General features: G+C 39.4%; 1 protein-coding gene across 5 annotated transcripts in view; it reads right to left on the bottom strand.

Moving 5' to 3' along the window:
* INPP4B (inositol polyphosphate-4-phosphatase type II B) overlaps positions 1-16,388 on the bottom strand; it is an 823,047-nt gene that overhangs the window by 135,295 nt on the left and 671,364 nt on the right. For all 5 annotated transcript variants that reach the window (XM_089693869.1, XM_089693867.1, XM_089693868.1 and 2 more), the window contains one exon: positions 9,679-9,856. In XM_089693869.1, the coding sequence (XP_089549995.1) occupies positions 9,679-9,856 (178 nt within the window). The remainder of the gene's footprint in view (positions 1-9,678; positions 9,857-16,388) is intronic.

Here is a 16,388-nt window from a genome sequence, read left to right as displayed (position 1 = left end):
AGTTTTAATAGGCTACAGAAAAGTTACACAGATGATGTTCTATCATGGTGATGATGACTATCATGGGTTCACCCTGTATCAAATGGTAATTTGTAAAATTGAAGGTTTTATATAAAAAGAAAAAGATATAAAATATTGTAATAATAGGTAATGTGTTCACAACGGCTAGAAAGTGTCGGTGTTCACATGTAATGCCTCTTCGATTTGACTAGCATCTGCTGTTCTCATCTGCACAGTCTTCCCACGCTGGCTTCTGTGACAGCCGGGTGCCGACTGCGCATGTGCTGCGCTTTGTGAATGATCCGGTGTCTTCTGGGACACATGACAGGTCCCAGAAGGCGCCTGGCCATTCAGAAAGCGCAGCGCTTCTCGTGCATGCGCAGTTGGCACCCGGCTGTCACAGAAGCCGGCCCGGGAAGAAGGAAGGAAGAACAACTACGCGGAAGTGGGAGCGGGTACCTGTCAAATTCAGGTACCCGCTCCCCCTCCCTCCCTAAAGGTCAGCAGTCTCTGGTCATTTCCTGCACTGTCTGCAGTCTCTGGTCATCCCCTGCACTGTCTGCAGTCTCTGGTCTTTCCCTGCACTGTCTGCAGTCTCTGGTCATTCCGTGCACTGTCTGCAGTCTCTGGTCATCACCTGTACTGTGTCCGCAGTCTCTGGTCATCTCCTGTACTGTGTCCGCAGTCTCTGGTCATCTCCTGTACTATGGCCGCAGTCTCTGGTCATCTCCTGCACTATGGCCGCAGTCTCTGGTCATCTCCTGCACTGTGTTCGCAGTCTCTGGTCATCCCCTGCACTGTGTCCGCAGTCTCTGGTCATCTCCTGCACTGTGTCCGCAGTCTCTGGTCATCTCCTGCACTGTGTCCGCAGTCTCTGGTCATCTCCTGCACTGTGTCCGCAGTCTCTGGTCATCTCCTGTACTGTGTCTGCAGTCTCTGGTCATCTCCTGTACTGTGTTCGCAGTCTCTGGTCATCCCCTGCACTGTGTCCGCAGTCTCTGGTCATCTCCTGTACTATGTCCGCAGTCTCTGGTCCTCTCCTGTACTATGTCCGCAGTCTCTGGTCATCTCCTGTACTGTCCGCAGTCTCTGGTCATCTCCTGTACTGTGTCCGCAGTCTCTGGTCATCTCCTGTACTGTGTCCGCAGTCTCTGGTCATCTCCTGTACTGTGTCCGCAGTCTCTGGTCATCTCCTGTACTGTGTCCGCAGTCTCTGGTCATCTCCTGTACTGTGTCCGCAGTCTCTGGTCATCTCCTGCACTGTGTTCGCAGTCTTTGGTCATCCCCTGCACTGTGTCCGCAGTCTCTGGTCATCTCCTGTACTATGTCCGCAGTCTCTGGTCATCTCCTGTACTATGTCCGCAGTCTCTGGTCATCTCCTGTACTATGTCCGCAGTCTCTGGTCATCTCCTGTACTATGTCTGCAGTCTCTGGTCATCTCCTGTACTATGTCTGCAGTCTCTGGTCATCTCCTGTACTGTCCGCAGTCTCTGGTCATCTCCTGTACTGTGTCCGCAGTCTCTGGTCATCTCCTGTACTGTGTCCACAGTCTCTGGTCATCTCCTGTACTATGTCTGCAGTCTCTGGTCATCTCCTGTACTATGTCTGCAGTCTCTGGTCATCTCCTGTACTGTCCGCAGTCTCTGGTCATCTCCTGTACTGTGTCCGCAGTCTCTGGTCATCTCCTGTACTGTGTCCACAGTCTCTGGTCATCCCCTGTACTGTGTCTCCAGTCCATTGGTTCAGAATATTTTTTTTTCTTGTTTTTCCCCTCTAAAACCTAGGTGCGTCTTATGGTCAGGTGCGTCTTATGGAGCGAAGAATACGGTACTTTCTATTTTGTTAATTTGCAAAATAAACTATTAACACTTCTATTTCTGAAAGCATTCTTAATTTACAGCATTTCTTACACATGCCTAAACCTTTTGTACTGTAGTGTATATGAGATGTTCTTTTGACTTAAAGGATGAGTTCATATTTCATAACATGTTACACCCATATTCAGGGTGTAACATGTAACATGTTATGGATAGACCAACCCCACACTCCCCCGCTTTGACAGCTAGCGGGGGATCTTCTCCCGCTAGCTATCAAAATTTAAAAATGTGAATGAGAAACAAGTCCTGACAGCCTTAGATGCTGTGGGCGTGTAGTTCTCAATTAACTACCATGGCGCTGTGGAGTGCCGTGGCAGTTATCTGATTGTTCCTGTCAGTATATCTGCTTGCCTGTACGGGAAAGCAGATACATACGGACAGGTCTGCAGGAGACCTGCATGGCACCAGCAATCTGCTGATCGCTGGTGCAATAGTTTACAGGCTGCTGAAACAAGAAATAATAAAATGCACATTTTTTTACTTGCAAAAAAATGTACATTTATTATACTAGCAAAAGGTAAATTTATCCTTTAAAATTTAAAGTTTAGACACCATTAATCCCCAAGTTCATTAAATAAAAAATGTGTTTTGGAAATATAAACAGGGATGTGGGTATTGAATTAAAAAAGACCCCTCAGAGGGACACCATTTCAGTTAACATTTTTATTTACATTCTCCTTTCCCCTTATGTTGACAAATAAAATAATGTTTCCTACATACAGCAATTAGGAAATTGAAGTTCACCTTGAAATCACCTTACTCTCCATGTTTTTCATATGCACTCTATCATGGTAATTAAGTGTATTAAATATTTTATGCATACTGCATGTTTTTACCATTATCTTATTTGCAAGTGTGGAGTTTTAGGTCATCTTTATGAATGTATTACACTCATTTTTTAACTGTTTATTAACAAAAGAGAGAAGAGGAGAAATTTGACAAGACCATTAACTGAACACTAATCAGGCAAGAACTCCATGTGGAACTTTGTTGTCTGACATCAGGGGTATCAGGATGTAGATTAGTTAGAGCTGGAAAATTGCCCCTGCCAGAGTATAGTTGCCTGAACATTAAATTAATAATCAGACAATGAGATTCACATCCATTGCCCAATGTATTTAGAGAAATGGCTAGGCTAGTTCTAGGTAAGATTTCTCTATAAAACTCAAGGTCTGTTTATGTGAGGGGTCATTTTTCATGCCGGCACAAAACACATTAAAATCTACCTAAGATTTTGGCCAGTTTACAGACAATTTATGTCTCAAGAACACAGTCACAGTTTAACCATTGGATAGCTAGAAAGAGAGGGAGATCTGTAGAAACACTGTCATTTATGCAATAATTTTTAGTTTGTAGGTAAGAAATGGATAGCTAGTGCATTAGAGCACAGTCCCTATATTATTATGATATGGTAAAATAATTTAATGCATTGTTGTCAGTTTCAGATGAAAAATAAACCAACTTTCTGGTTTCTGGAGTAGTTGTTGAACTAAATATAACCTTGCATGTGGTTTAATGAATAGCTGCTGAAGTAACTAAATATAATCTTGAAACACCTTTACCTACTTTTCTTGCAGTGGGAGCACAGCCAAAATGCAAATCCAGCACATGATACTAACTATAAATGTTTGTGCCCATCTTCTCTACTACACCACACTGTTTAACAGTGCAGCTAATGTAGGATCACAGGTAAAAGCTCTAGACAAGAACCTGCCTTAGTTCATGGAACAAGCTTTGGAAATAATGCTGAGTGGGTAACTGAGAAAAAGTCAAAATGTGTGCACATAGTGGCAGCTACAAGTATGGTAGGGTTTTAAAAGTGCCTGTTTTATGCTCATTGATGTAAAGATGAACTCTAAGCAGATAATAAAGAACTCCAATTAATGTAGATTTGTATATATTAAAAAAAATATATTAAATGCATCTTTTAGGTGTAGTTCCACCTTTGAGGTCAAATTTGAGAACCCATCTCAATTTATGTTTGTTATGTGTTCCCATTCACATAGCAAAGCTACAAATATATGACAGAATAGAATATCCAGTAGCTGAATGTTGTACTCACATTTAAGGCTGCATGCGTTCAGGAGCGTATACCTCAAATGCAGAATCCTACATTCCAGGTATATATCTCTAAGCACATACTCTATGGCTATTAATGCGTGTAGCATTCAAAACAGGGTCCAGCTGCATCTAGCCACCATGTATTTCGAGAGACTGCTGGCAGTGGGGCTAGACACACCTGTGAGTCCTGGTCGCATGGAAAATTATGGAATTTGACCAAACTGTCTATATGCATAACCTTTTACAACAATATATATATATATATATATATATATATATATATATATATATACACACTATACAACACTAATTTGAAAAAATTCGGGATGCTGTGTAAAATCTACAGAAAAAAAAAAAAAAAAAAAAAGAACGCAATGATTTGCAAATCTCCTAAACCCATATTTTATTCACAATATAAAACATATTGGAAGTTTAAACTGAGACTGAGAAAACGTACCATATCTAGAAAAAGAAAAAGCTAATTTTGATATTTTTTGAGACACTTGTCTCAAAAAAGCTTAAACAGGACAACAAAAAGCTGTTAAGTAAGTGGCAATATGAAAGAGCTGGAAGAACATTTTGCAGCTAATAAGGTTAATTGACAACAGGTCAGTAACATAATGGGGTATAAAAGAGCATCTTAGAGAGTTAGAAGTAAAGTTGGGCAGAGGTTCACTAGTCTTTGAAACTTTGCGTCTAAAATTTGTCAATTTTAGAATAATGTTTCTTCACATGTAATAGTAAAAAACCTTTAAATACAGCGGGTAAAATAACTATTGAACACGTCACCATTTTTCTCAGTACACATATTTCGAAAGGTGCTATTAACATAAAACGGTAACAACCCATGCAATCCATACGTACAACCAAAACAAGTACATTCAAAAACTAAGTTGTGTGTAATAAAATAGAATGACACAAAATCCTTTGTTAGTAACGACAGCTTCAAGACGACAACTGTATGGAGAAACTAGTAGCATGTATTGCTCAGTTGTGATTTTGGCCCATTCTTTCACATGAACAGTCTTCAAATCTTGAAGGTTCCGTGGGCCTCTTCTATGAACTCTGATCTTTAGTTATTTCCATTGATTTGCTATTGGATTCAAGTCAGGTGATTGACTGGGCCAGTCTAACAGCTCTATTTTCTTTCTTTGAAACTAATTGAGCCTCTCCTTGGCTTTGTGTTTGGGATCATTGTCTTGCGGAAATATCCACCCTCGTTTCATATTCACCATCCTTGTAGATGGCAGCAATATTTTTTATTAAGAATGTCTTGGTACATTTTTCTATTCATCCTTCCTTCAATGATATGAAGTTCGCCAATACTGTATGCTGAAAAACAGCCCCACACCATGATGTTTCCACATCCAAACTTCACTGTTGATATGGTGTTTTTGGGGTGATGTGCAGTGCCATTTTAACTCCAAACATGGTGTGTATTATGGCATCCAAAGAGTTAAATTTTGGTCTCATTTGACCAGACTATATGCTCCCAGTATTTCACAGGCTTGTCTAAATGTTGTGCAGCAAACTTTAAACGAGCTTCAACATGCTTTTTCTTAATTTCTTTGAAATAATTGTACCTACTAACTCCAGGTCTTTCTGAAACTCTCCACAAGTGGTTCTTGGCTGTTAGACAACTCTTCTGATAATTCTTTTCACTCCTCTGTCAGAAATCTTGCAAGGAGCACCTGGTCGTGACCGGTTTATGGTTAACCACTTCCTGTCCGGACACTTTTACCCCCTTCCTGTCCAGGCCAATTTTCAGCTTTCAGTGCTATCACACTTTGAATGACAATTGCGCGGTCATGCAAAACTGTACCCATATGAATTTTTTAGCATTTTTTTTTAGACAGATAAGGCTTTATTTTGGTGGTATTTATTCACCGCTGGGATTTAAATTTTTTTTTGCTATGTAAATGAAAATGTCCACAAATTTTGAAAAAAAGTGTTTTTCTTATAACATTTTGCAAACAAATAATATTTCATGATAAATCTTGGCCAAAATTTATTCCGTTATCTGTTTAGTAAAAACAACTGTCACCCTAGCAGTACAGTGTAACCATAGTGACAATGAACTACTTGTGGGTGGTGATGAAGATTTTTTTTTTTTTGTACACTGATTGCTTTTACACCCATAAAAGCTGTAAAAGCAATCATTTCTCCTCCTCTCTGGCTGCATTCTTGCAGCCATTGAGAACTACTGTGTGAGCTGTGATTGGTCATAGCTTGTCACATGGTACAAGGCTGTTGTGAATAGCCTTGTACCATGTGACCTCTGTGATCATTCACAGATTTCACACATAGTAAGCAATGATGTCAGAAGTGACATCTTGCTTACTACTCTGCATGTGATCACTGATTGGCCAAACAGTGATCACATGATCATGACCTCGCAGGACATCCGGAGGACACAGCGGGCACCAAATCGTGGTGCTGCGCATTCCCAGAGAACACGCACAAGCAGGGGGTGGGGAGGCCATTTATAAACAGCCACCTGACCCTGCAATTCCACCGTCAGGCCGTTTATATACAACGGCCGGATGGGAGGTGGTTAAATTATGTTTTTTCCATTTCCAAATTATTGCCCCAGGAACGCTCACTGGAACATTCAGAAGTTTAGAAATCCTTCTATAATCAATGCCATTTGTATGTTTTGCAACAATAAAGTTGCAAAGATCTTGAGAGCTCTTTGCTTTTACCCATCAGGAGATGTTTCTTGTGTGATGCCTTGGTAATGATTCACCTTTTTATAGGCCATCAGTTGAGACTGAACTAGCTGATATTAATTTGCTCTGACAAGTGGCAAGATTGTTTTCTAATTATTGACAGATTTCAGTTGGTGTCTTGGCTTTCCATGCCTTTTTGCATCTCCCTTTTTTCAAGTGTTCAATACTTTTTTCCCTGTGTCATTCCATTTAGTTACACATAACTTAATTTCTGAACGTATTAGTTTTGGTTTCTTTGTATGTATGGATTGCATGAATTGTTACCGACATGTGGTGAAAAGTTCATGTCAATAGCACCTTTAGAAATGTATTGACTGAAAAAAACTGAGGCATGTTCAATGCTTTTTTCCCCACTGTATATCATCATTTACAGTACAAATTATCAAGAGATTCAGAAAATCTAAAGAAATCACTGTGTGCAAGGGACAATACTGGAATGCAATATTGGATGCTTGTGAACTTCGGGCTCTCAGACAGCCCTGCATTAAAAACAGGCAAGATTCTGTGATGGACATCACTGCACAGGCTAAGGAATAACTCAAAAAATCACTGTCTGTGAACACAGTTTGCCTTGCCATCCAAAAATACAAGTTAAAGCTCTATCATGCGAAGAAGATCTAGAGGAAAACTGTTCTGTGTTCAGAAGAATAGAAATTTTACATTTTTTTTGGCAACCACGGGCACCACGTGTCTTTCGGACTAAAAAGGAGAGGGACCTTCTAGCTTTTTATTAGCGCTCAGTTAAAAAGCCTGCATCTCTGATGGTATGAGGCTGCATTGTGGGCATGGAATGGACAGTTTGCACATCTGGAATGGCACCATCAATGCTGAAAGTATCCAGGTTCTAGAGCAGCATATGCTCCCAATCCAGGCAACAACCTTTTCAAGGAATGCTTTGCATATTTCAGCAGGACAATGCTAAACCTCATGCTGCATCTATGACAACAGAATGGCTTCATAGTAAATGTGTCAGGGTACTTAACTGACCTGCCTGCAGTCTAGACCTTTTACCAACTGAACATAGTTGCTGCATCTTAAAACAAAAAATACATAAAAAATTACCCAGGATTGTTGAGCAGTTAGAATCTTATATGAGGCAAAAATGGGATAACATTCTCTCCCAAAACTCCAGCAACTGGTCTCCTCAGTTTCCAGATGATTAGAGTGTTGTTAAAAGAATTGGGGATGCTACACCATGGTAAACATGGCCATGTTCCAGCTTTTTTGAGATGTGTTGCTGCCATCAATTGCAAAATTACCTTATTTTTTTCTTAAAATGGTCTATTTTCTCAGGTTAAACATTTGGTTTGTTTTCTATTATGAATAAAATATGGGTTTATGGGATTTGCAATTCATTGCATTCTGTTTTAATGTATAATTTACAAAGCATTCCATTTTTTGGAATTGAGGTTGTAGACCGCTTCTATTGCTTTGGATAGATGGCAATGTAAAGATAGATGACAAACAGAGGCAGTTTTTATTCACACAATGCACCACCCATGCTCATAAACATTACATAGAAATGATAAAGAAGGATTTTTTTAGTCCTGAAGCTTTCAGAAAAGAGTATGCGAAAAAGCTGCAAATTTTATTTTTTTAATGCTTTTTTTGCTATGTGAATGAGAACATGTAAACAATATGAAGTAGGTGTTATCTCAATTTGGCAGCAAATATGAAAATACATTTTAAATGTCAGCAGGGTACTCTATTCAGCCTACTAGTAATCTCCTGTACATCAGTTTACTGGTAAAAGAAAGCCTATGCTAGGAGTCACTCAAGCTGTGTTGCAATGCCCATGTGGACAGGGAATATGCTCATTGGAGGAGAGTGCAGAAAGAGAACCTCATCAGTGTGCGACTGGTCTTACACTATCCAATCAGTGGTGTTTTGACCTGGTTGTGCTAATCCTGCAGTTGAAGACCTAGCTACATGCTCTTGCAGGAATGTTTGGGTCACAAGACTGGCTGCAAAGAATTACAAATCTTTCAGTGAGTGAAGCCTCATACACATGAGGATATTGAATGCAAAATAACACTTTCGCATCGATCATCCGATTATCTGATCATTAGTACACTGCTTCCTAGAGCTGATCACAGCAATTCATATGAAATTATCCAGAGGGACAAGCAAGAAAAATGTTCTAATACGTAAAACAAATCAAGTGACCAAGACCACTCATGCTCAGAAATGAAAGAATACATTATAATGCAATACAATACATGACATGACATCACTTTTGAAATTGTATTCGGTCTTACAAACATTTTCTTAACTTTAGTAACCTCTTCATTTTCAATATGGGACTAACATGCAAAAAAAAAAAAAAAAAGGACGATCATTCGTCTGATATTCTGATCATTTGTACTAGGCCTAAAAATTCTTCCACATATTTTTAAACTATTTGATTGTAGATGAGCTTAATGTTTCCCATCAATGGCAGCCCCCGACTCCTTCTCATCTTAGCAAAAGCAATCATCAGTGGTCATTCAAAAAGCCCACTAGTGCCATCTCACTGTGTAATTATTTACTCACGTTTTAGTGCTGTGTTTGCAGAATAATTGCTTCTAAATGTAACTTTGTAAGAATTCACTTTCACATAGAAGAACAAAAAAATGAATATACTGGCTTAAAAGAACAATATCTCCTACTCGCTTCTCTCCTACAATTATTAGCATTAGAAAGAACAGGACTTGCAGAAATCAAATGCTGCTGAGCAGCAATAAAATAACTCAATTTAATAACAGAATCCACTGGCTCTGAAAGCCTGCAATCTTGCGTTCAGAAACACTTTTAAAAGCAGAAAATAAAGATACAGAAAATGTTAAATTGCTTTTTTAGCAAAGGAATTAGGTGTTTGGTCTTCCTTAGCCTTGGCATTTTGAAGTCTATTTTTCAAAGTGAGCATTCAACATTCTTTAATGTAACGAATGTCAACCTGCACATTAAAAGTAAAAGGGGGAGGCATTAGGGAAAGGTCTGTTCTCATCCACAAGACCAGATTGGGATCTCACCGTTTCCTTTAGTATGTTTAAAGAGTTCTTCAGGCTGTCCGCAGTGTGCTGTCTTGCTGAATTAAGGAGGAGGTCTGTATGGCTTGTTATAAGAGGTTGCAGGTGATTGATGTTGCTTAAAATTTCTTTTGCCTTTGCCGTGTTTTCAGGTGAATAGTAAATACACTGGTACCCAGTACTGGAAAACAGAAATGCAAATTTCTTTTAGCAGACTGCAGAGAAAAATATTATCTGATACTTCAGCAACAAAAAAATAATAATCCTTATAAAGAAGATTGAGTAAAGTTATTTCCTGTACTCCGGCATATGCTGGGATATATATCTGTGAGAGGATTAACGTCCAATCGTTTTACCAAAGTAAAAGAATTGGGGAACCACAAATGAAAGAGAACAGTACTGATTAGTTTATTTCCTATCTCAGCTTTAAAGAGAACGAATTACACATTGATATGTAAGCACCATCTACAATTTACACGGCTTATCTTGTTGATTGGAAGTGTCAAGAAAGAGAATTGCAAACTTTTAATTTCAACTCATTTGAATGCTAGCAATGTTGTTTTAGATAAACCTCAAGTGTGGCTCTAAAATTAGAATGTCTCTTTTTTTTCAATGCTGAGGAGAGTTCTCTCTAAATCCTGAAAACTATGGTCACTAGGACAGGAAGTAAAGTAAAATCTACCTCAAACTGAGACAATGACAAAAGGAAAGCAGAGATTTTATTCTTGATTCCACAACTAAAAAATATTCTTTAAGTGAGGTTCTATCTGAAAAAAAAAAAAAGTAAAGGTGTCCTTTTATCATGCAGCGGTAATTGACCGCTGCTCAGTTCTCCAGCATTCTCAGAGGAGAGAGTTCTCCTCTGAATGCCTTTTTATGAAGCGGTGTAAATCACTTCTCCAAATGAAGGGAGAAGAAATCTATAAATGCTTTCAACGCTGGAAAATGGCTGCTTTTACTATAATCTCGTGAGATTACAGTAAGAGATCAGTCAAACACCGTTTACAAAGCAGCGGTAAATTACAGCTGCTTCATTTGCAGTTCCCCCGATTCCCCACCTCTGGGCTGGAGAATCTTTAGGGAGAACAGAGATCGCCAGTGAAGGGCTGACATCGCTCCTTCATATACTGGCCATCTGTGTACTGAGATGATCAGCAGTGAACATGTTCTCCGCTGATCATCTCTGTTTCCTAAACCGCTAATGATCGGAGATCAGCAACAATCCTCAGCATCACCGCTGATTTCTGTTTCATAAAAGGACACCAAAGTGTGTTTCATGTACTAAAAACTACTAAAGGAAGAATAAAGCCCTTGAGCCAAATCTATGCATAGCATAGTAAAGCCTTCTGAAAACAAAAGGTATTCACGTCTCATTCCATCACAAATCCCAAAAATAAAAGGTTTATCCTCATTCTAGGGCTTTACTGTGCTTTAAATCTATGGAAAGGCTTTTATTAGTCCTTTCTCTGTATAGGTTTACTGCAGAGGTGTCCAAACTATGGCCCTCCAGGTGTTGAGGAACTGCAAGTCCCATGAGGCCTTGCAAGACTCTGACATCCACAGGCAAGACACACAGAGGCATGATGGGATTTGTAGTACTTCAACAGCTGGAGGACCATAGCTTGGACACCCCTGGTTTACTGTCTTGTTGGGTGCCAAATCCTACTCTATATCAGCCATGGTTTCCATAAACTGCATTGATGATAGCCTGAAACAGATGTGTGCAGTTTGGAATCAATGGCTCTATAATATTAGGCTATATTTGCACAATACATGTTCTGGATGTGCATCTGGCTGATGCACATATGAAGATTGATGCACTGATGATGATTATAAAGGAATAAACTGCATGGCTTTACCCACTGTCCTCTAATGAAGAATAATCCTCTTACTTTTGGAATATGTGCTAGAATGAGACATGTGAATACCTTTTACTGTGCTATCCGCTGATTCGGTTGAAGGGCTTTTTAATGCTTTTAGACCCTACTCGATGACCTGTATGGTTATGGCTTTTACTTTTTCAGCAACAACATTTCATTTCTGGAGATTTCAGTCTTCTAACTTTAAATGCATCTGGAATGCACTTAAGAGAACAAAATATTTATATCTGCTGTTCTGTCCATCACAAGGATGCATATTTGCTCTGTTCATAAAGCCACCATATTGTTTATAGTGAGTGTTTTTGCTTTTAAAGATGTCTGCAAAGTGCATACACTACAGAGAACATTGCAGTGCAGTACTAGGAGACAAAAGCAGGCCTGTTATATAAAGCACCCTGAAATCTGCTATGTCTAACAGACCAATAATAGAATTGGAACCGCTATTCACTCAGTAAGCGTAGGATAGATGTACAGTTTCAAGAAAAAGTATGTGAACCCCTTGGGATTACGTGGAGTTTTGCATGAATTGGGCATAAAATGTGCTCTGAACGTCATCTAAGTCACAACAATAGAAGAACAGTGTCTGCTGAACATAATACTACAAAAACATTAGATGTTGCCATGGTTTAATTGCACATAACATGTAAACATTCACAGTGCAGGGAGGAAAAAGTATGTGAACCTTTGGACTTAATAACTGGTTGACCCTCCTTTGGCAGCAATAACCTCAACCAAACGTTTCCTGTAGTTGCAGATCAGACCTGCACGATGATCTTGAGTAATTTTGGACCACTCCTCTTCACAAAACTTTCAATGTAGCAATATTCTTGGGATGTCTGGTGTGAATCGCTCTCTTAAGGTCATGCCACAGCATTTCAATCGGGTTGAGGTCAGGACTCTGACTGGGCCACTCCAGAAGGCGTATTCTGTGCTGTTGGAGCCATTGTTTTGTTGAATTACTTGTATGCTTTGTGTCATTGTCCTGTTGCATCACCCATCCTCTGCGAAGCTTCAGTTGGCGGACAGATAGTCGTACGTTTTCCTGCAAAATGTCTTGATAAACTCTGGAATTCCTTTTCCCATCAATAACAATCCGTCCAGGCCCTGAGGCAGCAAAGCAGCCCCAAACCATGATGCTCCCTCCGCCATGTTTTACAGTGGGGATGAGGTTTTGATGTTGGTGTGCTGTGCCTTTTTTTCTCCACACATAGTGTTCTGTGTTCTTCCCAAACAACTCAATCTTGGTTTCATCTGTCCACAGTATATTTTGCCAGTAGTGCAGTGGAACATCCAGGTGCTCTTTTGCAAACTTCAAACGTGCTGCAATATTCTTTTTGGACAGCAATGGCTTCCTCCGTGGTGTCCTCCCATGTACTCCATTCTTGTTTAATGTTTTCCTTATTGTAGATGTGTCAACAAAAATGTTAGCATGTGCCAGAGATTTCTGTAGGTCTTTAGCTGACACTCTGGGATTCTTCTTTACCTCATGCAGCATTCTGCGCTGTGCTCTTGCAGTCATTTTTACAGGACGACCCTGCCTAGGGAGAGTAGCAACAGTGCTAAATTTTCTCCATTTGTAGACAGTCTGTCATACCGTGGACACATGAACATCAAGGCTTTTGGCGATACTTTTGTAACCCTTTCCAGCTTCATGCAAGTCAACAATTCTTGATGGTAGGTCTTCTGAGAGCTCTTTTCTGCGAGGCATGGTTCACATCAGACAGTGCTTCTTGAAACCAGTAAACCCAAAACAGGTGTGTGTTTTTTAAGGGCAGGACAGCTGTCAGCAACACATCCAATATCATCACACTGATTGGAGTCAAGTTTGGCTCACTCCTGGCTCCAATTAGCTCTGGGAGAAGTCATTAAACTAGGGCCTCACATACTTTTTCCTCCCTGCACTGTGAATGTTTACATGTTATGTGCAATTAAACCATGGCAACATCTGTTTGTGTAGTATTATGTTCAGCAGACTGTGTTCTTCTATTGTTGTGACTTAGATGACGTTCAGAGCACATTTTATGTCCAATTCATGCAAAACTCCACGTAATCCCAAGGGGTTCACATACTTTTTCTTGCAACTGTAGAATACTGTCCTATTCCATTAAATCAATGGGTTTGGAGCTGGATCTTCATGGCTGGAGCTTGTAGGCAAACAATGTTTGTTACCGAACAACACGCCTCTGTTAGGATCTCCTCTTTTATACAGATCATTTCCACACTTTACTGGTTGTAGACTTTGCTTAGAGTAACATGGCAATATATGAATATGCTTATATGAGGTGGCTGGTTTCTATAATAATGGGGAAAAAAGCTTGGTTGATAGAGGGAAAAGCCTCTTCTTTTCTTTGTCTGTTATGTCTAAAGGGAAATCCATACCTGCCTTCTGTAATTAGCCAGGGCTGGCAAATGGCCTACTTAGGGCCTGCTACAGTTAAAATCCTTAAGTGCAATACATTATACAATTTTTTTGTTACATTTCCTTTAGATTTACCTTCAACTATGTAGTGCAAGGGTCTGACAAATTGCATGCAAATTGAGAGTGTTTAGGTTGACCTCATATTATATGGTTATGGTAAATCTATGTGTTAAAATAGAACTATAGGCAAAACCTTTTTTCATTTTGAATAGAGTAAGGGAGGATTATAAACCGTCAGTTTATTTTTTGATATGTCTCAGTGGGGAGATTTACCCTCACTTCCTGCCCCACACCCAAAAGAGGAAGTAAGACGTAATACCTGCAAATTGAAGAAATTCCTTAGGGACCCCCAGGTCACCAGAACTAGTCTCCCCAATGGAAAAATTTCTATATATTACTTTTCTGGGGACAATCCAAACTTTGGAGCTTTCTTTACTTTCACTTTCAATGACAATGGTAAACAAGACAAATATAGAGGGTGAATCTTGGGGGCACAGACTGCAATAAAACATTGACAGGTGTTCTAATCCCCCTCCACTCTATCCAAAGCGGAAAAAAAAAAAGGTTTTGCCTTTAGCTATACTTCAAAAGAAAAGTCACATTAGATTTGAAAATTTAATCGGTAGTTTATGGATTAATTTAGAAATACCTGTCCTTGCTTCCTCAAAATACTGAACTGTGGAGGTATTTGCCCACCTGTTACTCCTCTGTCATAAGCCCACCTTGTGGACATTTCTATTAATGACTGACATCATTCACACATGTTCATAGTTATCCAAAATTATTATTAGCAGTGCTGTCAATGATCCTCTTCATATGAGTCTCATTGGAGAAGGGGAGGTAAGCATTGACACCCTCTGCCTCTCAATAACTCTTTACTGTGTATTGATTGATTCTTTCCCCATCTACTGTGAGCATGCCTGCAAATGTATGCCAGGCAGCTGTTGTGACACACCTTTCTAGCTGACATGCCCCCTTCCTCTACTTGTACTCTGATGGTGCTGGTCTCTGACAAGCTCCTGGTGCCCGAGACCAACATTATCATTCATCGAAAATTAATAATTCAGCTGAACCAGAACAGCATGGTCAGACCACATGGAAGAAATGAGGGCTCTGTCCACCACGCTAGCTTTGCATCTATGACGTCAACTGAAACAAGACAAAGTGCTACATGCAACGTTTTATCATCGGCTTCTGCATTTGTAAGATCTGGTGGGTGTCACCACCAATAAGGACACAAACAGCAATAAGGGTATATATTCTAATACAGTGAGCAAAGGTTTAGAACTGTGAGCAGCAACATGGATTGGTGTGCATTGGCTGCTCCAGGGGCCCCATTTTGCATTGACTCTTACATAGTGACATCACACACTGCAATGTTTTCTTCATGGTGGCAGGCTCCTGGTTTCCAGGGGATGAACCCGGGATGTCTGTTACCCAGGGACTGTCCTCAAGTAACAGGAAAGAATGGTAACCCTATTCTACCCTTCTGACTCTTTTCAGCCAGATCTGGGCTTTAAAAGATGAATACATGAAGACTTTAATATGCCCAGGACATGCAAAAAACACCAAAAAAAAGTTTATTTTTATGCCTAAATAACAAGAAAAAGTTTACCAGTATGATTATTTTTATTTGATAATTTAGCAATTGCTTCTGTTCAAGCAATGATTAAACATGGACATCCAAAATTATTATTACAGGATTTATATAGCATCAGTGCTTTACAAAATGAGCTCAGACAGTACAGTTACAGTACATTTCAATACATGAGGAAATAGTGGGCTCTGCTCATTATAGCTTACAATCTAAATGCTGCAGGAAATGTTAACAATTATGTTTCATACATATTGCACTATATATACACTTTTTGCTGAAAGAAAAAACATGAGAATAATATGAGAATTAAATGCCCAGCAAGCTATAATTGTGATTGCATTGTGATTTATTCAGTGAAGGATGTAGTGCTCACTTGCTATCATGCCACTATTATGTGCTACCACTAAATTGTAACAATGTACTTATATTGTTGTCCATGCTCATTCTAAGTCATGCAACAAATGCACAACCAAAAGAGGTCTTTCTTGAGTTAGTATAAAACTGGAGTATACATTTACTCTGATTAGCTGTAATATCTGACGACACAGCTTTTACTGTATTTTGAATCCTCAGTCATACCCTGACCCTTTTCTGATATTCAAGTTAATTGGTTCTGCTAGAGTTATTTGAACAGAGGAAAGCCTACAAAAAAACCCCAAAATGTACTAGCGTATTTTAATATACATTATGACATTTAATTACACAAACCTTAGGTTATATTTCAAAGTCATGTACAAAATGCTAAAAGCACATCAATAACAAAAATGATCTCTGATCTAATTACAAAAAACAAAAAATATGATCATTGTAACGAATT

The sequence above is a fragment of the Staurois parvus genome, unplaced genomic scaffold (assembly GCF_062004578.1).
Source record: "Staurois parvus isolate SC_StPar_1 unplaced genomic scaffold, SC_StPar_1.0 ptg000639l, whole genome shotgun sequence".
In the NCBI taxonomy this organism is placed as follows: domain Eukaryota; kingdom Metazoa; phylum Chordata; class Amphibia; order Anura; family Ranidae; genus Staurois; species Staurois parvus.
The sequence above is the reverse complement of the archived record's forward strand: the minus strand, read 5'-3'. Positions and strand labels throughout refer to the sequence as shown.